This window comes from Syngnathus leptorhynchus, chromosome 11 (genome assembly GCF_054491065.1).
Source record: "Syngnathus leptorhynchus isolate UIUO chromosome 11, UIUO_Slep, whole genome shotgun sequence".
Classification (NCBI taxonomy): domain Eukaryota; kingdom Metazoa; phylum Chordata; class Actinopteri; order Syngnathiformes; family Syngnathidae; genus Syngnathus; species Syngnathus leptorhynchus.
In genome coordinates, this window is record NC_141205.1 from 9,989,524 (window position 1) to 10,014,556 (window position 25,033).

A 25,033-nucleotide genomic window follows, 5' to 3' on the forward strand; every position below is an offset into this window, starting at 1 on the left:
TTTTGCCAAGCATTCGGTGTTGTCGTGCGCGAGTGCCCCCGCGCTCACAGCTGCTCGGCCCGGCAGCTGAAACGTGGACACGAGCACGTTGTTGTCTTGAGTTTCACTTGAGTGCCCCCTTGTTTTCTTTTTTAGCACCATAACTAGTCAGGACAAGAAGGCTGTCAGCGAGCCAATGAGGAGGCAGCAAGCTAAATCCTCTGCTTTTATGCTAAGTGATTTGTATGATTCAAGGGCAGGTGGTGGTGGGAGCGCATTGAAGTTCTGCGTGCGTGCATGTGCGGCATGAATTTGAAAAGCCGATTTTTGTAAAAAGCATGAATGTTGGTCGGTTTAAAAAGTACCAAAGATTAGCAAGGGCGAAAATGAAAATTTCAGAACATTACTGTGCAGCCAAGCCCAGCCTATTCACGCGTCGCGCTGTTTAGGATTTTTGTTTTGAGAGTTCAAGCTGCAGGTGTTTTTTTTTTTTGTTTGTATTTTTTGGCACTCCCAGTTGAAGCTTACCGTAAAATAGAAAGCAAACCTTAACTTTGTCGTGCATAATCCTCCTGCACAAATGCCATAAACATGCTAAAACAAGCGCTGATTTTGGAGTAGCTATGAACTTTTGAGCAACTTGTATTCGTACACCACATGCAGACTGGGTATACGGAAATAATCACAAGCATATATTCTTTATCCTCTTCGACATTGTTTTGTATGAAATCATCAAAAAAAATATATATATTCCAAAAAGCATATCTTGTACTACAGTGGCATGGGTATGCTATTCGCTGGAATGAATTGGAAGAAAAAACACTTTTGTTTATAAGATATGACACCAGTAATAAGAAATGAATACATTAACTGGGATGGCCCAATAATAATAATGATAAAATAAAAGTTAAATAGTGGTTGACTTGCTCACACTCTTCTTTTGTTTGGTAAAAAATATTACATGTTGTATCCCTGTGCTTTATATTGCCCCCTGGTGGCCTATGCAGTAAAACTTCATTAAAATACCAGATCCCCATTTGCGACGGTCTGACCGAGCATGTGGCATTTCAAAGTTATGAACGTCACGCTGCGTAAAAATATGTGGTCACAAGGCAGAACATGGTATACACATTTGCTGTTTTTCATTTGATTGCTTCAAATTAATGACCAAGAAGTGTTTTTCATGCCAATATTGACTGTTTTCATGACATTTCGAGAGATCAACCAGTAGTTTGCACAGAGACGTAAGTACAGTATACGTGGTCACGCTCAATTACCCCTCTACGTACTGTTTTTGTACTTTGCTGTTTTATATTTACGCTCGAGATGTGTTTCTCATACAAATATGAACTATAGCTCAGAAAACCTTCAAATTTAATAGAGTTGATATTAGATTCTGTGAGAAGTGTATACATTTGTTTTTCTGCTCCTTGTGACTGATAGTTTCCAATACTTTCCTGGCATGTGGAAAGATACTCTCCACACAGTGCACACGCCTTTGTAGTGCATATTAGTGGATCTTTTATTAATAATTCACTTGGTAGCCAAAGTTAGTTTTCATCAAGTGAAAGGCAATGGAATAAAAAAACACGGCCAAGATGAACAGTAGCACACAACACGACTTGATCATTTGTACTTTGTTACTGTCCACCACTGGCACTTTTCGATATTGTGGCTTTAAATGCATTTATGCAAAGGGTCAGGCCTCAAGGACGAGCTATGCGGGATTGGGAGACCTTCCCCGTCATGACGTTGATTCTAATCCCCGCTCTGTTTTCACCTTTTGCTGGCCCGCGTCTTGAAAGCTCAGCCCGGCGAGACCGCAAGTGGCAGACTTTTACATAACTGTCCGGTCTATTTATTCAGAACCTGCTGTCGTTTTGAACGCGCCCATCTCTCCGACCAGGCTCGCATGCCGCCCGTCCAACTGCTGTCAGCGTGAACCCACGCGGCACCTGAGCAACGAGTCTGTCCAATGCCCTTTGTCGGTGATTCACAAAAAGAATCACCCATTTGTACTTGAGTTAGATTTGACTTGGAAGTTCTTGATCACAAGCAGCAATTTGGCAGATGTTTTTTCAAAAAGGAGGCGGCAAACGTTTTGATGTAAAAACTAAACGGAAACAACAATCTAACTTTGCCTTATGATGTCCATTTAGCTTGATGCTAACAAACAATGCAAATCATCATAGAGGGGCTAGCAAATAGCTTCGGCGTTGTGGCGTTACAACCCTGAATACGATGAAATACACTCCGACAGTGAGCAATTCTCATATCCATGTATGCTTTATTCTTTGCAGATAATGACTTTGAATTAATAGATAATACTAAATGAACTAATAATTATTTCTAATGACTAAACGTCTAATTATTAATTACTCATTACATACTGCTAATATGTTATAAATAACTACAGCTCAATGAATCACTTGTGGAACTCCTCTTTGTCTCTCGCTAGTTTTTGATGAACCCTTAGGCCTACTACGCGTCACATTGGTCATGGTGTTACTTTAAAATCCAACTTTTTTTTGTAAGCGCTCCTTTTTTTGCATAATATCGGAGATCCACTGCCCTATATCGCAGACCTCACATACTGTACTTGCCCCCAAATCCCATCAACATTCCCGAGCGGTGGCGTCAACGTCGCCACCTTTTTTTCCGAGGCGTCCTTTCGAACGTACGTTACGGGGCTGAGTGAGAAAACCCTGGCGCTGAAATGGGTATTTTGTGGAGCTCTGTTTGTTGAGTCAGAGCTGAGTTGGGCTCTGCTGTTATGCGGTTGCCATGGAGAGAAAAACACTGGCGCTGGAGCAATAAAAGCATCCAGGAAAGGAAAAGACATTTGCGGGCTCAAGGAAAGGACAGCCGAGTTGACCCAATTTGCCAGCTTTTTTACTCATGTTGATTTATTTAATACATGTAGCACTTTTTTCATCGTAATGGAAGATGCGAGGCTCTGGGCCCTCTCACCTCATTACTTGTGTAAGCAGATATGTTTTTCTACAGCTGGAGGAAAGAAGCAAAAGCAGTGTTTAAGGCTGGAATGTGTGATCTTAGGAACGGATGTTGTGGGTGTTTAATCCCCCCCATTTTGCCGTCGCAGACAAATCCTCGGACAAGTAGAAACAAGCCAAATCCTATTTGATCTTCGGCAAATGTTGCTGTACGCCAGTCTCGTTTTTTAAAACACATTTCACATGACTTTTGGCAGGAGATCCACCCCGGGGACTGGTCGCCAGTCAATTGTAGGGTACTTAACCATTCACCACATCCAACCATGAAAAGATTCAATGTAAACATTTTGAGCGAGTTGATATTTTGTGAAAAAAATGCACCAAAAAAACAGATGTTGGTTTGTTGTTGTTCAGCAGTTTTATGTCGCCCTTGATTGGTTATTTTTATGCAAGAGAGCCTTTGGCATTGGAAAAAAAATAGCGCTTATGGTTAGTATGCGGTTATTTTGTTGTTTGCTTCAAAGTCTTTGTCGCTGAACAGTGGATCTATTTTACGCTGAGAAATGGAAAAATGTGAAAATTGAAAATGGCATTTTGCAAAAATCATCAGAGATGAGTCCAAAACATCCCATGTCCAACCATCCAAGTCCAAAACGTGTGCATTATTTCTTCATAAACCTTGTTCATTTTCTTTTACAAGTAGATTAATTCATGAGAACCAAAAAAATAATTATTCAACCTAAGAGGGGCGCGATGTTCGGCAAAATCATTATTCGCCGCAGACATGCCATATAATTTTTTTTTAACATATTTGAAAGAATCTGTATATGATAGAAAATAAGAATCACATTGAAGACATAAAATTACCCTGAGTGATAAAGTAGTTTGTTTGTCTAGATATGATTGACTGGCAGCTAGTCAACATTGCATCACACTTCTTGAATCCTCTCTATAGTCAAAGAAAAGAAGTGGAATGGTGTGTCATTAAACAAAAGTACATACATAAATAAATAATTCCTCATCATGAAGCTAATATCTCGGGCCATAAAATGAAGTGAAGGTCAAAGCCAGTTGAACAAAAGCCCTTGTCTTTGATGGTCACGAGGGGCCGCATTCAGCAGAAAAGACGTCCATAAATTTCAGAAGGATTTATGACTCGGGTTGAACCAATTAGCTCTGAAGCCGTTCTCATGACAGTCACTGCGGCGGTGAAACGACCTCAGATGGGACCCTCGGCGAGAGGTGACCCTAAGCTCACCTCGGAAAGATTTTACGCACCCCCGGGCATGACCTCTCCTCCCAGGCCAATCCGATCCGCTCGCATCTCTTGACCTCTGGTATTCATTCATTCCATTTTCATCTTTCCAAATCAACCTGCCACCTGCTTTTGAGGAGCATGTTGGTGATTCACTGGGGTGAGACTTGGCCGTTTGAATGCGGTCATCCGGCTCAGTTTACCAGAAGCAACGTCGCAAAAAAACCGCAGCTCAGCTGACTTCTGATCTGCTTTTTGTGTTTTGATATTTTTAAATAAAAATAAAAAAAATCCGGTCGGTCCTCGACGTCTATTTGGCTCGCCAAAATGTCTGCGTGTTGGTACAATCAAACCACTTGTTTGCATTTATATAACTGGCCACAGACGAGACATTTTGGAAGCAGCTTTAGGGAAAATAAAACAACCGTTTAGTTATGTTACAAAACAAAGGGCACAGCAAATTGTCATGTCTGTACATACATACATATATTTTGTGGTGCTTTAAAATCTATATTCAAATGCAACTGTGGGAAGAAAAAAAAAGTCACTGTTTGGTGCCTTCATCTATCCTTTGTGTCGCGATGTTTGTCCCCATTAAAAATTTCAAACAAATCCCAGATTTATTTTCAAAGCATGGTAATATAATTCCAGACAAACTTTTATTTTATTTTTATTATTTTCATTTTTATTTTATTTAGCTCTTTCACTGAGCTAGATTACCATCAGGACTCTCATTAAGGAGATTCATTTTGCCCCTTGCGGTGAACGATGGTACGCACTTGTGTCTCCATGTGGCCCTGTCAAAGTCCCAGACTGAGAAGTCTCAATCCTCCCAGGGATAAACTGGACATGTCGAGGTGTGATCCAGTACCTGCTAGTGTGTGTGTGTTCCGAGCTGTTTCTGTTTGGGTTGCTGAGAGGTTATCCAGTGACATTTTAATTGTCTTTGCTACGGCATTAGAATTGCTCTGTGGGATTAAAAACTCAGCCAGTCAGACGGCGATGTGGAGCAGACTGTGTTTTGTTTTGGGGTTGGAGGGAGGGAGGGAGTCTGGGAGGGAGGCAGTGGGGGCTTGCACGCACCAACCAATGTTTTGTAGTCTACAAAACAGACATATGAGAAGAGGACGATTGTGGTTTTGAGGGCAGAGGGTGAGAAACCACCATGTTGTTCCGGTCTTCTTTTATTGTGTCGTAAAACACAAACGTTAGTCATTTCTGACTCAGATGGAATGAATCATTTCTATTTAGTATTTCATTAAAAATGAAGGGATCTATAATCATGTCTTGATTTGGAGTGTTTTGAATTATGAGTGTTGTCAGGGAATGGGTTGAACTCATATCTAAGGGCACGATTAACACAGGGTATTTCATATTGAGCATTTTTTAATCTTTTATCACTATATTATGATTGTGGGCAAAATATTAAGATCAAAATCATAATAACGAGCCACAGAGCTGTTTAAACTGCATAAATGATCAGTTATGTCTGGACTGCGGCGAATGTGAGCCGTGCATCGCCATCCCCAGCTCCAGATGAGGGTCAGCGTAATGCCAAGGGATTAAGCTCGCATAGCCAAGATGGCGTTGGCACCGGTGCGCCGCCGAGATCAAGTTCTGTGGAGGCACGCACATGCATACGCGTACACCAATGCATCACAGTCTGCGTGCGCCCGTGTCCAATGTCAAGTTTGCAAATGAAATAATGACGGGGAACGTAGCATTGGCTTGACTGAATCTACGTGTGTGAGGAAAAAAAAAAGCTGAAAGCAGAATAAGTAATAATGCAATAAGTAAGTGTAGGTCAAGTCTTTCTCGCTAACCTTCAGCCCCTGCGGCCCTCTTCCTTAACATGGCAGCTGCTCCTGCATTGCAAGTGTGCTAAATGTGAAAAGAAGCAGAAAAGCAAGTGTGTGTGTGTGTGTGTGTGTGTGTGTGTGTGTGTGTGTGTGTGTGTGTGTGTGTGTGTGTGTGTGTGTGTGGATGTGCGCACAATGGGGGTGTTTTAGTAAAGGCTCATAAATAAATCTCTTAGTTATCGCCCCTCATAATTCAATTGAATCACAGTATGGGTTCACCTCAAAGACACCGCTATGTGCTGAAAATAATAGGAAAAAAATAAATTAAAAAAATAGGAATTACATTTGTTATATCCAGAAAAAAAAAAAATGAATTTCAATTACATTAATATTTGAATTGAATGACATTTCACTATGCAGTACCATTTTGTTTAGACCAGATGATGCAAGCTGTGTGATTGACAGTTGATTGGAAATGTTTTTTAAAATTTAAAAATCAACTTTAAAAATAAATGTACTAACATTGCATTCAAATCAATTGGACTTTTTCTACAATAAAGTCCCTTTTAGGCGATTTGCTGGGATTGGCATGTCTCTGCTGGGGTTTACTGTCAATCTGGATAAGTGCCACAAGCATATTCATTAGCATAATATGGATACTGTCAACATAGTCACCGGAAGCTCTAAAAAAGTCAAGCTGCTGACACGGAAGCCTTTCTAAAACATTCAAATGAATTTGACAGTATTCATCAACACTAAGATATTACCTAGGAAAAAATCGGAATTTGCTAAGCTAATTAAACTAAGATCATTTAATTCAAAGAAATAACAATTCAACAATTTCTAAGATGGCGGCTAAGGAGTTCCTCAAACTCACTTTATGGTAGTTCCTTGGAACCAAGCAAGTTTACTGTACATTCATAAATGAATAATAATTTTCAAACCCCTTTGGTGAATTTGCATCATTTTAAAAGGCACAGTAGTTGGAGATCCCTTTGACTGTCCTGGCGTGCCTAATGAAGTGTCCTCCATAAGTAGTGCGTCTCTCTTTGCCAAATTAGCCACTCCCTAAATACTCGCCGCACGTTCTCTCCTCCAAAAATAACTTTGGCTAAGATGCCGGCGCTAATAATGTTATACCGGACGTCTTTGTTGAGGCTCAGACGCCTCGATTGAAACGACTTACTGGCCCACACGTTTTTGTGAGGTCACGCTTTGTGAGTGACACAGGACACCCTTGTCAACAGACAGGTGGGCACGTCCTGTTGTTATGGTTGCCGTGTTTGCACCTGAATTACAATTTGTCACTTTTGGCACACTGACAAAGTTGATTTTCATTTTCTCAGCCAAATGGGATGATGAATACAAATAGGAGGATGATTGATTTAATTATGATCATATAAAAATAAATACAGAGCGCTTCATTGAGTACCGATGAGAGCCCTTTCTATTATTATGCTCACATTTTTTGACTCTTGTCAAAGAGGTAACGTTTTTTTTGTGGGCTGCTACTAAATATTTAGTCCACTGGGGGTCTGAATCCAAATGTGTGTCAAATATATCGATATTTTATCATGGCCGCCCACTTAAGTCCAAATTGTCAGTAAACTTTATTCATGTGAAAGACGTGTTTTTCTCTGTTTATTTCTGCACTTAAATTTAAAATAAAATAAAAAACTGATTTAAGACATTGCAGTGTTAACCTACTTCTCTCGTCCAAATTAATCTGGGATGGATGCCACCTATGCATGTAAAGTTAACTAAGGAGGCTCTAAGAAGCGGAGTGGACTAAACCAATTTGTCTTTCCCAGAAGAGTCATTTTAAGTATTATAGCTGATGTCCAATGGCTGCCAAGTGCAGTCGTGGTCCAAGTCCAAAAATGCAATCCTTTTTTTTTTTTTTTTTTTTCCAAATTGGTATATTTGAATGGATGACACACAGTGAAATATTTCCTGATTTTAATGTTACCAAATCTTGCATCCACATCCAGGCAAGAGGGCTGCTGGCATGTGGCAGCGTTGCTTCCCAGTCCAGCACAGCATCTCATTTAGTCTCAAGCCCAAAGACAATTAGGACAATCCAATAAGCGTGGCTGTAATGCCGACCTCATGTCAAGTCCCCGAGGCAGGTCTGTTACGGCTGGCTGCAGCTACATAAACACCACGGCCCTAAAAGTAGAAGCGCTGGTGAATAAGCTTAAGAGAGGAGAAATTGGAGCATGACGTTAGGGTCAGAGTTGGGATGGAGTTTCATAGTTATGCTGGTTGGACAACCCAGACCAGCTGTTGCAAGGTGACCACAGAGGGCTTTATATAAAGTAATTGATAGAGAGCACACATCCGGAAAACCGCGGGGGGGGGATCCGATGACGACAGCCAGACGTTTCCTGAGTGAGCGCTGCCAGTTGGTGTGCCCTTGAGGGAAACAGCACCCCACTAAGCACGCGTGGATCTGGGGATTACACCGGGGGGGGGGGGAAGGAAGCCGTCATCCGAAACTGTTGTGTCTTGTCCGTTGTTAAAGCAGACGCAAACGACACGGTCGGTACAGAGTCGCCCCAGGAAGTTCAGCTGTGGGAGACTATTTCCGTTTCGCCAGATGAGATGTTGGTCTCCTCGAATAGCTTTTTTTTTTTTTTTTTTAAGCGCCGCAACAGATGCTAAACGTTTCCATTCAAGCCTCCCCTCGTCGGTGTCTACACGCCAAAGTCGGAAGGTCAAAGGCATTTCCTCGGAAGGAGACATTTTGGGAGGTTTTCTCGTTCAGTTTGAGAATTGCGATTGTTTATACTGGGTCAAATCTAATCCGGTTTGGGCTCAATAAGGAGCGCTGAGATGTTGTCTCTCCGTGCGCCGATCGTCACAATATCAACAACAAGCGAGATTACTCCTCAACGATGGCGGTGAAGCAACACGTTTGCAAATGCCAAGAGGCCTAACCCTGAAATTGCAGAGCGCCTCTAATTAAAAAATAAAGCATGTCTGCTCTCGCCCGGTCGGCTATTAGAGCCTGTTTAGCCTGCGGATTTGCTTTGAAAGGCCGCTTCATTACAGCACCTCAAAGCCATATCATACAATGGCTGGTTGAAAAGGCCAATGCTTGAATGGAGTCTTAAAGAAGTGAAGGGGTGGGGGGGGATGTACTTGGCCTTCAAGTAAACATTCCTGCAGCTCACTGTTTCCTCTGTGTTCCCGCTCCCTTGGCCCACCTCCCTCCCACTCCCCATTCCCACAGGGGACTCGCTCGGCCACAGGAAGTCCGAGGAAAGAGCAGCGGTGTGAAATGTTGGTATGCTACATTTTGGTTCATGATGAGAAATGAAAGGAGTCTAGCATTTGCTCATTGTTGTTTTTATGTATTTATTTGAGGTCAACGTGCTTCTTTCTAGTTCATGACGGGGAATGTAGCATTTTTCATTCTAGGCTTTTATTGTGACAATATAGTTGATAGCCATCTTTTTGTTTGTTTGCATGCTACTTCCTGTTTCTCAGATGGAAGGGGGGGGGCAGTTTTTGACCACTGACACATGAAGTGCAAGACATGTTATGACTCTCCCAGGCCGTGCTATGTCTATGAAGCCTGTGAAGTCAGCATCGCATTAAGCCGTGCGGGTCCCTTGTGGTGTCTGGGGAGTGTCTGCTTTCAGACACTATTATGTCTAGCGAACCTTCCTGCAGATGTAAAAAAAAAAAAAATCGGAGTAGAAATAACCCGTGACACTCGCAACATTTTTTTTTTCCCTGCAGGTGAAAGAACCATTGCTGAGGACGTGCAGTCTGGGTTCAATGAATGACCTCGCAAAAGAGAAGCCAAACTGTGCGTGTGTGTGTGTGTGTGTGTGTGTGTGTGTGTGTGTGTATCCTGTATGTGCAAATTGGTGACTGGTTAGACAGGTAGCGGACACGTGCGTATGAGTCAGGCAGACAGAAGGGGAGTGTCCAGACAAACCAGTCATCGGATGCATGGTTGGATTTTAGTCGACCTCTTGAAGGTGGAAAAAGATCTTTTGGCCCATATCGAGATCACTTGAACTTTTCCATCCAGACACAAAGAATTGGAAATTCTCCATAGAAAAATCCAAATCCAAAGATGTAAAAGTGAATCCATGGTACCGTCCAGGTTTGGGGTACAAATACTAAAACATGATCTTGCATACTGACTGTTGGGACTTGCCTGCTTTATGGCAAATCCTTGTGACGAATAGTATCTGAAGGTGTGGACTCTTTTGAAGGCGAAGGCAAGGTTAGTGTTAAAGTAGTGCTTTGGAGTTTCAAGATAGCTTCAGGAAATGAAGGTCACTCAAGGTAGTATACTTTGAAAAGAATGGAGGATGTGTGTGTTGGGTCTGGACAGCAGCCAGTGTGACTTTCACCACTCCCAGTCGAGGCGGCAAACCACCAAATTCTTAAACGGGAAGTCGTGAGCCAATTAAACTAATTGCCTTTAAACGCTTGCGCAACGCGGCCCATAAAGCAAACGCAGCGTTCGCGGGGGGGGGGGCTGGCGAATGAGATGTTTGACAGCGGGAATGACGTGTGCAACGGCACATGTTGAGATACGGAGAACTTCCTTGACCCGCAGGTCTGCACTTGTCACATATGAGGATGTGTTTACCTAGTCGGGGTGTGGAGGCCCGCACAGGCCTGCTGCTGGCTTACTCACTCCCATGACATTCCGCCTCCAGCTCACGTCAAGCACTCCCATCGTCTCAACCAGCAACTCCTTTTTTTTTTTTTTTTTTTTTTCTGTCATGGACCAGTTTGAAGTCATGCAATAATTAAATTATTAATTATTATCGCAAATGATTAACTTATATTATGAAATGAAATTATAAATATATCAATGAATAAATGACTAATTATTTCAAAATGTCTTCCTCTATGAATGCAAACATTTCCTAAGGGGAACTAAAACAACTTGTGTCTCAATAAAGCTCCTCAATTCACTGTAAAAGCAATTCTCTTACATATATCACCAAAACACAAAATAGGAAAGAAAAATGAAGGATCTCACTCTGTGTGTGTGGCCTAAATGATTGTCAGACCTGCGCCAGTCTGCAACGCGGTGGTTCGGAAATCCTCATTTCTGCTCCTGCTTGTGTTCTTGTTACTGTGTGCCAATGCAAATGAGCCACAAAACCTCATTTAGCAATAAGCGAGAAACTCAGCTCGCCATGAATCGAGTCTCACAGCTTTTACACACCGAGCTTGGTGAGATTCGCTTGGCCGGTGTGAGTGTCGACATGCATATGTGCGCGTGGGAGTGTGTGTAGGAGTGTGTGTGTGTATGTGCGTGCCTATGACTGTGTGTGTCTGGTACCGTGCGCTAAAGAGCGGGAGGTGTTAAGTCAGGTCTGGCACTGCATACCTGAACTAGCGATGATACATGTGGCCTCATGCTTTTCATTTTCGAGTCATTAGCGGTTGAGTGTTAAGCACACCTGCCTCACACTTCTGTGGTCTAGGCTTGGAAACTTGCCTCTGGCCTTTCTGCGTGAAGTTTGCATGTAACGAAACTTTCCCAGGTTAACTGGTGACCGGTCCAGATTGGATGTTCTTGATACGGCATGTGCTGGCTGCCATTTAAAAGCATTTCTTCTCTCTCTCGCCCCGCAGTCGCCGAGCCCCGTCACATCCAAGCGGCCCAAACTGGAAAAATTGCCATCAGCTGACGGCGAACGTAAAACCGAGTGGCTGCAGTCATTGTCCAAGTCCAGACACAAGGTTGGTCGAGTGTGAAACATGCATTTAGCATTAGCGTTAAATGCAAACTGATGACGCACAAGCTGCTCTTGAAGTCTTGACGTGATTGTCAGTGGTCAGATCATGGTCATTAAAAAGGACTGTTCATTTAAGCGTGTCAGTCACGGCCATTTGAATGCTTGGATGGTGAGTTTTCATTGTGACTCATGCTTGCCGTTTTGGGTTCCAGGACCACAAACAAGTCCAGCTCAAGCAGAGACCGTCGGCGTTCCGGCCTTGGTCTCCAAAAGGGTCGGATCGGGAGAAACCGGGAGCTCAGAGGTGAGTCGGTGGGATTTTCTTCAAAATTATTGAAATCAGGGCTGTACATTTTCTATCCCCAATAAATATGACAACACTGTTCAGAATCTGAAGGCTAGCTGAATCGGCTCATACAGCTCTTTACTTGCCCTTGCAGGTCCACTTTAAAGAATCAGGAGCCTTCAACCCCTCTGGTGCATCCCGGGGACAGCCGTGGTCCTGGCAGGGCGAGCCCAAACATCCAAGAAGTGCAGAATGGCCAAGTGGCGCCACAACCCAACGACATGGACACGGACGGAGAAATTGATGTGGATGACTGTGATGATCGTGAGTACTTTCTATCATCTGAAATATAACAAAAAACAGACCAAAGGCAGTCTGGTAAAATTATTGGAAGACTGGAAAGGAGTCACACAGGAAATGGTTGATATGATCACTGTGTAATGGCGCCATCTAGTGTTTAATAGTAGAACTTAATCTCCAAGTAGTTGAAGTGCAATTTTTTTTTCTGTGCAGGTCCACTGCCGGTATCTTCCCTAGCTTCACCCCCCTCAGCCTGCAGCAACGCCCCTCAAAGTCAGACCCCTCAGACTAGAGGAACCACTCCGCCTCATGAAGCGCCAACCTGGCTGTGTGGGCCCGTCTCCCCCGAGATGGACGCTCTGAGACAGACGCTTTATGCCGGCGTGGACACAAAAGAGGCTCGAGAGAAATTCCTGCAGGAGGTTGTCAAGATGAGGCTAAAGCAAGAAGAAAAACTGGCGGCCGCCGTACAGGCTAAACGCAACCTTCAGCAGGTATTTCAAATGATGACAATGGCTGCAGTGGAAATGATGATACCAAAAATGGCAAACGTTGTTACAGGAGTTAGAGTTTGTGAAGGTGGCCAAGAAAGGCCGCCTCCGCGAGGCCGTGGAAGCCAAGAGGAACCTGCGGAAGGAGATTGAGCGCCTCCGCGTGGACTGGGAGAGGAAGACCAGGGAGGCGGAGGAGGCGTGCGGCCGGCTCAAGAGGGAACTGGAACATGAGAGGCAGCAGCGAGGCTGCGACAAAGGATGCGAGGCAGAGCGACTCCGTGTCAAGTACTCCGCACAGGTGAGATGCTCAAAAGCGCCCAATCAAAGCCTAGATTTCCACCAAGGCAGATCAAGACAATGTATTGTAAAGCAGGTGATGAGTTGTTTTTTTTTTCTCCGCTCTCTTTGCCCTTTTCGCCAGATCGACACGCTGCACTCTCAGCTCCAGCAAGCCGAGGCGGACCGCGAGCAGCTGCGACACGAGCTGCAGCAGGAACGGGAGGCGCGGCAGAGCCTGGAGAACGCCGTCCGAGACCTGCAGTCCCAGCTGGCAGCGCAGGAAACGACACCACATGGCACTCCGTCCTAAAGTGGAGGCCAAAAAAAATAAAAAGACATTCAGAAATAAAAAGAGAGAATACTTTTACGGATATATGTTGAATCATAGGATGGTGAGTTTTTAGTAAATGAAAACTGGATGAGGAAGCATGATGTTCACGACTCATCGGTGACTATTTTTGCTATAAGCTAATTGGAGAGAGGCCACATCTCACTTACTTGAATATGAAGGGAATGGTCACACCATCAGCAATGGTGCCACAAAAGTATTGGTACACTCCAAGGTGCAGACCACTGGACCCAAGAGACACCTGTTTACCACTATTCACTTTTTTGACCTTGCTAGCTTTTATATATATATATATATATATGTGTGTATATATATATATATATATATATATATATATATATACACTTAACTGTGTAAAGGATTTACTGTTAAAGATATATTGCTTGTTTATTCCATAGTCGAGAAAAGCATACCACATACCATTTAAAACTGAAGTATTGGACGCTTTAATATCTTTATGTACATTTTTCTTTTTCAAAATATGCTCACCCTTCAGCAATTAACGTTCTCCTAAAAGGCACGCAAAAACTGAGAAATATCATTATTTTTGTTGCTTTTGTTGGAATGCGGTACCTCTGTTTTTTTTTTGGTTTTTTTTTGTATGTAGTACTGAAATGACCTTTATATGGCTCATTTGAAAGCATTTGTTTTTAGGGCTCTTAAAATAACAAATGGCGTTTATATGGACAGCATTTCTACATATCTAAAATGCAAAAGGAGCATATATATTTTTTTACTTTAGGGGGAAAAAAGGAATTGCACTTTTTAGACAACTTTGCATGTTATGAAATGATCCAGACAAGGTCAACTAAAACACTCACTCCCTCAGTACGCTCTGATGTAAATACAACAATATTGTAAATAAGATTTTGTTGCCTGCTCCTGAATTTTCTTATGTTTTGCTCTTACTTGAAACCAAAAAAAGAGACTATATTTGGATTTTCAAAGCAGCCTAGTATGACACAAACAGGGCATTTAAAAGACTTTTGGATGGAAACCCATGCGAATAATTTCCCTTTGATTGTTTATTTGAGACAAATAGAGTATATAAAAGATATATATTGATGCCACTGACCAAAAAAACTGAAAACACAATTGAAATGTCTGTATACCTACTGCTCGGTTTTAGAGTGGAAAGCAGGCCTTCTTTTGGTGTTTTCGCCTAGTTTAGACAAAAAAACAAACAAACGTGTAAGTCTTACCAACTTCATCATCATCATGTTACCCTGGCTCAGTATTTGTTGGCTACAGTGTTATATAGCACTCGCAGTTTTCTTACTCTCGCAGTTTTCTTACTCTAGCTCATGCTCTTGTAGTTTTGGTTTGGATGTAGGCTTTCACTTGTTTTTCTTCTCTTTTTTTTCCGTTTTGGAAAATGTCTATAATACCAATTAAAAATCTAAGTCAAAGTGCTCGAAAAAGAGTTTTCTTTTACATGTGTTTGAATTCATCCACTCATCCATCCATTTTCCGAACCGCTTTGTTCCCACGGGGGTCGCCAGCCAATCGCAGGGCACTGTTTGAATTCTGAAAAAAAAGAGAACTAGAATCGAATACGTTCAATTGTTTGAAATTGTTTTAAAAACTCACAGGCATATATTCCACTAAGAAAAAAAAAAAAAGAAATTTACGCAGTTTAAATAAAAGTTACGATTTCTCTATGAATATTTGTCTGCCTGTTTTACACTGCCAAGGAGTGTACATACATCAGATGGCATAAAATGTGTCAAAAGCTGTTTCATTCTTTACATTCTCTTTAATTACATCATTAAAAGACATCTTTTTTTACAGCTTTTATAAAGAATACTATAAAAGATTAGCCAAACTCAGATAGAAAGTGTTACACTCAATTCCTCTATGCAATTTTGACATGTAGAAGTTCAACCATGGCTTCATAATTGACAGGATGCAATGGAGTGATTATTTATTTGCTCCTCCTTGCTAATGGACGTGTGAAAATCCCTACCGGAGCCTCACTTCGGGATTAGCGCTTGAGGGAGATTTACAGGCGGCGGGTCGGTCACATGCAGCACTGCACGGGCGACCTGAAGTTTCCTTTTACCTCGGAGGACGACAAAGAACCCATGTGATCAGGACATGCGTATAGGACGTCAACTTTGCAGAGAAGAGTGGCGACGGATCTCATGGGACAGGAAAGTTGGACACAAATATCCACTTCAGGGATGAACGCCTCTCCGGGGATGGCACCTCCGTCACCTGGGATGAGTAGCAGCCCGTCACCAAGAATGAGTACCTTCCAGTCTGGGGGTTCTCCCAAGCTGCCCCCCAACCCTCCAAATTCCCCAGTCTTGTCCATCATGAGCTCCCCCAGACTGTGGCAGAAGACTTCGATCTCCAGACTGGCTGAGGAATTTTTCTGGATTGGTGGGAGTGTGGTTGCTCAGCCCAAATGGAGACTGGGACAATTTGGTAAGACTCACTTTTTTTTTTAAACATTTGTGCAGATTTGGTTGAAATAAATGAAATGACTTGCTATGAAAAAGAAGATTCTAGCACATTGCATGAGAATAGACGAGGCCTTTGAGTCAATAATGGGCATATGGACTGGAGACAATCCTTTGGGATTAGCTGCAGGATGCGTCACATGTAGTTTTCAGATTACAAACAAGTAGGGTCACCTGATCTTGGCGTGCGCACACACACTGTTGACACGGCATGTGTGCAGACAATTACGAAGGCGGGTGCAAATACGGCAAAAAGTCTACACACCCCTTTACTGAAGATCAGATAACTTGTTTTTAAAATCAGAATCCAGGAAAGATTTATATGTGCACATGTTTATGCATTGTTATTTTTAATGGATGTGATGATTTTTATTTATTTTTTTTGGGGGGGGGGCTCCTCTATAGTGGAGAGGTGCATGTGCACGATGCAAACCGGGACACAGATGACCAAAATGAAAGGAAAGAAGAAAGGACATGTGCGCTTCTACTACTTGGATGAGCACCGTTCATGCATCCGCTGGCGTCCCTCCAGGAAACAAAACAAAGCCAAAAGTAAGATTTCATGATTTTTTCATGGGATTAGCAATTGGAAATATTTCTCATCTTGTTTCAGTTACAATCGATTCCATCCACGAAGTCCGCGAGGGGAAAAAGTCAGAGGTTTTCCGCAGGTACGCCGATAACCGCTTTGACCCAAATTGCTGCTTCAGCATTTACTACGGCGAGCGGGTCAAGTCCCTGGACTTGGTTAGCTCCAATGGTGAGGAGGCCCGGACCTGGATTACCGGACTCAAATACCTCATGGCCGGCATCAGAGACGAAGATAGCTTTGCACGGAGGCAGCGCACCCGTGATCAATATCCTTTGAGTAGGCGAAAATAAAAAATAGAAGACCCAATTCAAGTCAACATAAAAAAAAAAAAAATTACAATATCAAAGTATTTTGTCACCTCCCTCCAACTTAATAAGCAGCTGGTCAGCTTCCTTAAATTCAGCTCTCACGTGGCTTCAGCAGACTTTCTCTGAAGCGGACAAAAACGGCGACGGCACTCTGAGCATCGGAGAAGTCCACCAACTTCTTCACAGGCTCAACGTGAATCTTCCCAGGCAGAAAGTCCGTGAGATGTTCCAGGTAATGACAACCGTCACACCTTATGATGATACAAGGAAACAAACATCTCATTTTGCAGGAGGCAGACACAGACGAGAACCAAGGTTCTTTGGGATTCGAGGAATTCTGTTCCTTCTACAAGATGATCTCCACACGGCGAGATCTCTACCTCATAATGATTTCTTACAGCAACCAAAAAGAAGTCATGGACTTGCACGACCTCGCCCGCTTCCTGGAGAACGAGCAGAAGGTACGATGATGTTTGGAAAAGTTTGCACGCATCATCAAACCGATATTTGGTCAGCAGATGCGAGGTCTTGCCAGAGAACACCTGACAGAAATTGTGACCAAGTTTGAGCCATGCCCTGACAACCTCCAACGCCTGGTTCTTGGAATTGACGGTATGAGCATAACAACCGTTGGAGAAAAGCATCCGATCAATTCTCTCCGTCCAGGTTTCACCAACTATATGCGAAGTCCCGGCGGCGACATCTTCAATCCGGGGCACAACCAGGTGAATCAAGACATGACGCAGCCGTTGTGCAACTACTTCATCGCCACATCGCACAACACCTACCTAACTGGAGACCAGCTGCTCTCTCAATCCAGCGTGGAGATGTACGCTTATGTTCTTCAGGCCGGCTGTCGTTGCGTGGAAGGTGTGCTATTTTTTTGTTACAAGAGTTGAACGTGTACTTCTTAAAGTACACACTGTGTGTGAATACTTTTGCCACCTCTGTTCTCCTTCAGTGGACTGCTGGGACGGACCTGATGGCGAGCCAATTATTCACCACGGCTACACTTTGACATCCAAAATCCTTTTCAAAGATGTCATCGAAACCATCAACAAATACGCCTTCACCAAATCACAGTATGTACTCATTCATTTCAAATTAGCCAGTCCAGGTAATAATAATAATAATAATAATAATAAATTATATTTATAACGCACTTTATATTCGGAGGAATCTCAAAGTGCTACATGGCAAGTAAAAACAAGAATAAAAAGCAAGGACAAGTATAAAACAACTGGACGACAACCAGGATATAAAAACAGGAATCACAGAAATGCCAAATTAAAGAAGTGAGTTTTAAGTCCGGTTTTGAAAGAGTCAGTGGATTGGGGTGCTCTAAGGTGGTCGGGGAGGGAGTTCCACAGTGTGGGGGCTGCATGGCAGAAGGCGGTAATAAATATTTCTCTCCCCCCCCCCCCCTGGTGGCAGGTACCCGGTGATTTTATCCATCGAGAACCACTGCACTGTGCCTCAGCAGAAAAAAATGGCAGAGTATCTGAAGGAGGTGCTTCAGGAGAAGCTGGACCTGTCCAATGTCAACACGCATGAATGCAAAAAGCTGCCCTCTCCTGAAATCCTCAAGGGAAAAATATTAGTCAAGGTGAGACTAACTAACTGATAAGATCCTATTTATTTAGTGACTTGGTGCTTTGTGGTGTTTCAGGGAAAGAAGCTGCCAGCGAACTTGGACCCAAACGCAGACGAAGGAGATGTGTCGGATGAAGACACCGGAGATGAAGAAGAGGAGGACGATGTGGAGGAAGATTCCCAGGTAAATTTATCTGCGACATTTTGATTAGATGCATTTGGTTTTTACCATCCAACTCTTTTAGGAGGAAAGCAGCGGTCTAGCTGATCGACAGCCCAAGAAGAAGAAGCGCTTCGGCAGATCCATCATGAGGAGCTTCAAACGCAAGGTCTTCTTCTTGGCTCGACGGACTTGGCCGTGCTTGGAAAATATGATTGAGTGTAATAATCGATATTGTTACAGAGGAAAAAGAGATTCCGAGTAAGGAGTAAGGTCAGGTCTGATGGAGAGTCAGACTACAGTAGCACCAGCAGGGACAGGACACAAATTGTTTATCACCCCAAGTAAGGATCTTACAAATGGGACACACTTAGGAGTCCAAATTATTCATATGCAAGTACTTAAAGTTAATTGTTCGTAATATGTAAGCAACACTGGTATATATTTGTAACATTGTCTTCAGGAAGAGGAAGACAATGAGGTTGTCCCGTGCTCTATCCGACCTTGTCAAGTACACGAAATCCGTCCGAGTGCACGACATAGAAACGCAAGGTAACGTTTGTTTGACTTGATGATCTAGGAATGGGAAAAGATATTTGTAATTTTTTTTTTTTTTTTTGTCTGGTAGCCTTTACAAACAGTTGGCAAGTGTCCTCGCTCAACGAAACCGTCATGAACCAGATCGTGCTGCTGAAACCAGGTCATCTGGTGCGCTTCAACCAGCGTCAACTACTCAGGGTCTACCCTTCCAACTACCGGGTAGATTCCAGTAACTTCAACCCGCAACCCTACTGGAACGCAGGATGTCACATGGGTAAAATTAGATCGTAAATAAATGTGACGATAAATAGATGGTTTTCTAATTGGATACGTTGTTTTCCAGTTGCTATGAACTATCAAACAGAGGGTCGCATGCTTGAACTGAACCAAGCCAAGTTCTTCAGCAACGCAAACTGCGGATACATTCTGAAGCCGAAAATCATGCGGAAAGGTATGCAAACTTTCGTAACGAGTTGATGAGCTTTTCTTTTCGATGAGACTGAGTTTTTTTCCACCCCCCCTCAGGTGCCTTTAATCCCAATGCGGAGGATCCACTTCCCGGACAGAAGAAGATTCAGTTAATACTGAAGATTATCAGCGGACAGCAGCTTCCCAAACCCAAAGACTCCATGTTTGGGGATAGAGGAGAGGTCAGTATTAAATAGTCCATAGCATACTTCTTTTCATTCTTGATTTGTCTAAACCACTTCTAGATCATTGATCCTTTTGTGGAGGTTGAGATCATCGGCCTACCCGTTGACTGTTCAAAGCAGCAGACCAGGGTGGTGAATGATAACGGTATCCTTGGAAAATATTACAGATGGGTATTCATGTCCAAGTTTCAAATGTATGATTGGATTGTCCGTCAGGTTTCAACCCGATGTGGGAGGAGACTCTTGTCTTCCACGTTCTAATGCCACAGATTGCTTTGGTGCGCTTCCAAGTCTGGGATCATGATCCAATTGGGAGAGATTTCATTGGCCAGAGGACAATAGCCTTTACCAGCATAATGCCAGGTAAGACTGGCTGTAAGTGCTGACTCGCAGTGAATAGTAAACAACCATCTCTCACCTTGTAGGATATCGACATGTGTACTTGGAAGGGATGGCGGAGTCTTCCATCTTTGTTCACGTTGCTATCATCGATGGCAAGGTATGTTCTTTGGGAAAATGTGCAGATTTAACTTTGAAGTGACGCAACATTTTGTGTCATAGGTAAGGCCAGCAAATGCTGTGCAAGTAGCCAGGAAGCAAATCCAAAAAGCTGCCCAGAAGCACATGAAGGGACCCAATAAGCAGGCATCCGTCGACTCGTCCGTGCAGTCCTCGGAAGACTGGCCACCTCCGTACCTCCGTAAGGATGTCGACTCCTTCTCCCAAGACAGCAGGAATGGAGAAATGTCCCCGCTGGTGCAAGGGCCCGCTACCAGGGCCGCCATGCACAAAGGGATCATGAGTGAACCAGTAAGACGCGCCCACCGTGTTAAAATTCATGATCCAAGAAGAGGGATCTTCAGCAAGATGTCCTCCACGGAGTCAAACCCGGTGCCCACGTTGATGCCACAATACAGCTTTGACCTGGACAGCCCAGATAACAGTGAGCATCAGTCTTTGTCCGAAGCTGCTGAGCTACAGACACATCCCACAATTGGAACAGAGGAGCCTGAGTCTCCTGTGGTGGTCCAAGCAGAAGCACAGACTAACCCAAAACCATCGGAGGAACCGCCATCGATAACGCAAGATCCGTTGAATTCTGAAGCCAAACTTGTGTCTCTCATCCCCCCGCCATCCCCAGCTCGAGTCAGAAGGACTTTGGAGGCCCCGGCCACCCCCAGACCCTCCATCCCAATACGAACAAAAATCCGCTCGTGCAGCTGCCCCCGAAAACCCAACACCTCCCCCGTTACGCCCACGGTGAACCGCAAACCCGCTTCCCAATGGCAGACTTGGCGAGTCCAGACCTGCAAGGACATGGGCCGACAGGTAAGGACCGTACCCAACGGTCTGTGCTTGTCTGACAGCTCATCCAGCAGCGGGGGCAGCTCGGACAGCCTGGATTTCACTGATCTCCCCGTTGCCAAGGGTTCGGAGGAGCGCGTCGGCACCCTGCAGAGAGAGATGAAGGCGCTTTTTGACGAAAAGATGAGAGCGATCCGATGTAAATCACCACTTATGTTTGATAGTCAGGATTTGTGAAAACATTTAGGACTAGAAGGTAGTCATATGTTGATGTGTGCCTTGAAGGGGGTGTGGCCTAGTGAGTGATGTCAGTGAAAGCTCACAACGCATTTTCATTTTTGTACCAATAACATTCTTTTTCTAAGTGTGTAAGAAAGAAAAAAAAAATAACAAAAATATGAGACAGACAATTTATTTTACTTTACCTTCAAATCCATTTTATTTAGTTTTTAGTTTTATGCAAAGTGTTATTTCAGTTCACAATTAGTTGTTAATTATTCGTGTATTTGGATGAATTCTTACTGAGCTATTATTGTTAGAGGTTTTTATAAGTTATAGAACATTTGTCAGTAGGTGACGAATGATTCTATGCTTTTTCTGTTTCTTTATCAGCGAGCTCTTCAGCTCGATTTGTTGATTTGTCGCTTTTGTTCCTGAAACGCGAGCCGAGCTCTTCAGTCAGCACCCGGCAGAAGGATTTCTGTGGACGCAATGAAAACATAATGAATTTTTTGTTGTCGTATCTATGACTATCCTTGCATCTTTCCATTTTTCCGAGACCTTCTGCTCCGCCGCACTGCTGCGAATCCTGGAGGCGAGCTCCAGGATGGCCAGCAGTATTCCAAGTGTGAGACCCAACGCAAGGACCACAAACATTCCCTTGAGACTATGCGGTTGCACAGCTGCCACCTTAGCCTTGTCCACCATGCAGCTGCTGGCCCACCATTTGCTCTGCAGATAAGCCAACTCGCCCGCTTCGCTCAGCTGCAAGATGGCCACACTCAGATTCTTTATGATCGGAGATTCTTGGAGAAGAAAAAGTTAGTCGGATGACGAAAATGATCCTGTCATGTAAATTCAGAAACGTGTTTTTAAGTCCAAATCAATGTAGCACGTTGAATACGAGGGCTCACCGAGCCTGGCGGCAATGCTGTATCCTCTCATGCCGACCACCTCGTGAGCTCTGACCAGATCGCAGTGGCGTGCCACTGCCAAGTCCAGAGACACCGACTCCCCGATGAAGGCAAAGTTGCCTTCCATTGCACGCCGGATGCCTTCATCCATGGATGATACAAGACTTTGACTTCTCTCCATGTGCTCGTAGATCCTGCGATACACCGGGTTGTCGGAATTCTGAACGACAAAGGAAAAGTCCAGACGGAGATGAAATGAAGGCCACTATTAAGCGAGAAACCGGTAGGGGGACAAACAGTCCATCACGCAAACCTTGAAGAAGGCCAGCGTGGACGAGGCGCTCAGACATCCGTATTCAATCACATCTTGATTAGCCAAGTCCTCAAAGCCTTTCACGCTCAGCTGAGTGGACTCGGAGCTTTTGGATGAGCTGAGATTGGAGAAATAACAAGCCAGAATGACCACAGCAAAGAGCCACCAGCTGCAGCAGACCACACGTCCTGACAGCGCACGGGGATGCGGGCCAGCACCTGGCAACACAACACCATTTCAAAAGAAGAAGAAATCGACGGAAGGATAGGCAGTCTTTGAAGGCTACCACATTAAGGTTATTGGCTCACAAGAAAGCAATGATGTCATCCTGTGCTAGTTACCTTGTAGCGTTAGCGCCCCGGCGGCGTACCACAGACTGTGTGCGAGGTTGAACATGCTCCGCTCGCTCTCAGGTTGACTCCACTCACTCGGGCTGACCCTGCAGGGAAGAAAAAAAATAGATGTGTGAGCGAGTGGCTGATTGGTCATGGACATTGTGATATTATGCAAATGATGCTTGTACTACCAACCTGGCCACGATAGAGATGCAGGCAGCAGTTCCCAGGTAGGCCATGATAATGCCGGCCCAGGTCTCGGCTGAAAAGGGAGTGAGGAAATCAAAGAAGCCCGTACCCTCGGAGATATCCTTCCTCAGCAGGATGCTTATTCCTGTCTGCATGAAGGGTTTGGTCATGCCTACCGCCTTCTCCCGAGCCGCGGTAAGGGTCAGCGGTGCGATTGCCAAATCAGCCTCCTGCGGAGAGCCTTACAATCAAGCCGTGGTGTCACATGATATCCCCCTTTATAGGTCATTTTTCTTACCCCTCGCACCACTTCGCCAACCATCCCGTTCCATTGTCCGTTGTCATCCTGTCTGCCGTACGAGGCGTCCTTGACCAGATGTACTTTGTATCTGAAGTCTAGCTTTTTGGCTACTTCAGACAACAGGTCCATGCAGAAGCCTTCCAATTGGGAGCCTTTGGACATTGTGTACGGCTCTTGCTAAAGTTTGTTTAAAGGTTAGAACGTCAACATCTAAGTCGTAAAGATTATTATGAATGGAAGAAATAAGAGCGTTACCAGGATTGTTGTAATTCTCAGCTCAGATTGCTCTGGGGAAGACAATGGAAATTACAAAATGGATGGAATTTTTATTTTTGAAGATCACTCATGACAGTAATCAAAAGAAAGGGCTCCAGAAAATAGATGTAGCAAAATCAAAGCTTCCTTTGTGCATTTGAGGTGAACACTTCCTGCGTCATGGTGATCTGATAACTCTGGCTCCTTGTTAAGGCCGCACTTTTCAGTCCTCAGCGGCGTGTCCATTCAAAGCGTGTCAGTGTCATGGCACAAGGACATGAGAGGCCAGTCAAAAGAATATCAAAAGCGCCAGTCCGGGCCAAGGCCCTCGCGGATATTCCTTTTCAAAAAGTTGACACTTATACAAGCACTTCCAACCCCATGTCACTGAGACACACAGGCTCTTTGTTTACGGGAACCGGGAACCCCCACCCACCCTCACTCTTTCTAAATTGATGATTTATGACTATTTTTGCATGAAAAGTCAACAGCTTTTCTTCTTTCTCAGCAGTCCAACAGGATGTGGATGTTTGATGCGGAGTTGACGAATATTTAACACTTTGGGGAGTTTGATGGTGGGCCAGAGAAGGTTGCCACAATATGCTTGAACCCCCCTAACATATTTCTGATATTTTCCCATCTGGTCAAAATCTATGCAGGGTGCACTATTGATAATGTTTCTTCTTCAAACAGAATATAAAAAAAATTATCCATTTTCTACACTGTCACAGGGTAACTATAAAGACAACATTCCCATTCACACACACATATAGACAATTCAGAGTCTTAAAACTAGCGTGCATGTTTTGTGTGAGGCAGATATGCTCAAAATTAGTCCACTGAGATAAATACATTTATTATTGTATATTAGAATTTCTGAAATTTTGAACAAAATGCAGACTTAGCTAAACCAATGCATGCTATGTAAATTAAAATCTGTGCAAATTCCTTACCTGCCGTGCTTGTCCCAATGTTAAAGAGGAACCAAACAGATGATAAAAAAACAAACAGCATCCTGATGATTTGATGTTGCTATGCCTATAATTAGTAAAAAGTAAAGTCACCATCACATACACATTTTCAATAATACATAACTGAAGTATAGCCTACTTTTAATTTCAACACGGCACCTGACCGCTGCTGGTCTGGGATGTCGACAAACTGAATTGAGCCACAGAGTGATGTGAGGATTGCCAAATTGGTGATCATCAGCAGTGACGCTTGGTTGGTGGGAGGAGTTTGTGAAAGAGATTTGCAGTGGTGAGAGAAATATTAATGATGACCGACTACGAAATCAAACATCCAGGTAAATAGTTACAATATTTGGGTTAAGTTCTGAAAATGTGTCTGCAAGAGATCTGTTTATTGTACGTGCGCCACTGTTACAAGATGTGTTTTTGGGACCATATACTGTAGTATTAGTATTCAGGGTGTAAAATTCTAAATGTTTTGGAAGGGGAAAGAGACTTTAGACGC

General features: G+C 43.7%; 3 protein-coding genes across 3 annotated transcripts in view; 2 read left to right on the top strand and 1 right to left on the bottom strand.

The window, feature by feature from the left end:
• The window catches only part of LOC147049446 (ski oncogene-like), a 31,147-nt gene extending 16,328 nt beyond the window's left edge, over positions 1-14,819 (top strand). Inside the window, exons 2-7 of the mRNA XM_085924474.1 lie at positions 11,604-11,711; positions 11,920-12,011; positions 12,148-12,317; positions 12,507-12,787; positions 12,855-13,085; positions 13,209-14,819. Coding sequence (XP_085780600.1) covers positions 11,604-11,711; positions 11,920-12,011; positions 12,148-12,317; positions 12,507-12,787; positions 12,855-13,085; positions 13,209-13,376 — 1,050 coding nt within the window. The 3' untranslated portion in view covers positions 13,377-14,819. The remainder of the gene's footprint in view (positions 1-11,603; positions 11,712-11,919; positions 12,012-12,147; positions 12,318-12,506; positions 12,788-12,854; positions 13,086-13,208) is intronic.
• An 875-nt stretch (positions 14,820-15,694) lies between these two features.
• Positions 15,695-21,268, top strand: plch2b (phospholipase C, eta 2b). Its single transcript, XM_085923880.1, has 20 exons — positions 15,695-15,845; positions 16,286-16,432; positions 16,494-16,737; positions 16,883-17,012; positions 17,071-17,241; positions 17,299-17,392; positions 17,447-17,650; positions 17,742-17,862; positions 18,215-18,386; positions 18,450-18,557; positions 18,619-18,702; positions 18,777-18,877; positions 18,997-19,085; positions 19,162-19,347; positions 19,417-19,524; positions 19,599-19,723; positions 19,787-19,871; positions 19,943-20,089; positions 20,152-20,225; positions 20,288-21,268. Exons 1-20 carry the CDS (start codon positions 15,734-15,736, stop codon positions 21,266-21,268), a joined length of 3,483 nt encoding a protein of 1,160 aa, XP_085780006.1. The 5' UTR covers positions 15,695-15,733.
• A 228-nt stretch (positions 21,269-21,496) lies between these two features.
• On the bottom strand, positions 21,497-24,881 carry grik6 (glutamate receptor, ionotropic, kainate 6). The gene is made up of 10 exons (XM_085924337.1): positions 24,668-24,881; positions 24,511-24,595; positions 23,558-23,589; positions 23,300-23,479; positions 23,008-23,231; positions 22,819-22,916; positions 22,478-22,695; positions 22,165-22,384; positions 21,812-22,056; positions 21,497-21,731 (listed from the first exon to the last, which is right to left on the bottom strand). Exons 2-10 carry the CDS (start codon positions 24,569-24,571, stop codon positions 21,618-21,620), a joined length of 1,392 nt encoding a protein of 463 aa, XP_085780463.1. The 5' UTR covers positions 24,572-24,595; positions 24,668-24,881; the 3' UTR covers positions 21,497-21,617.
• Positions 24,882-25,033: the final 152 nt, after the last annotated feature.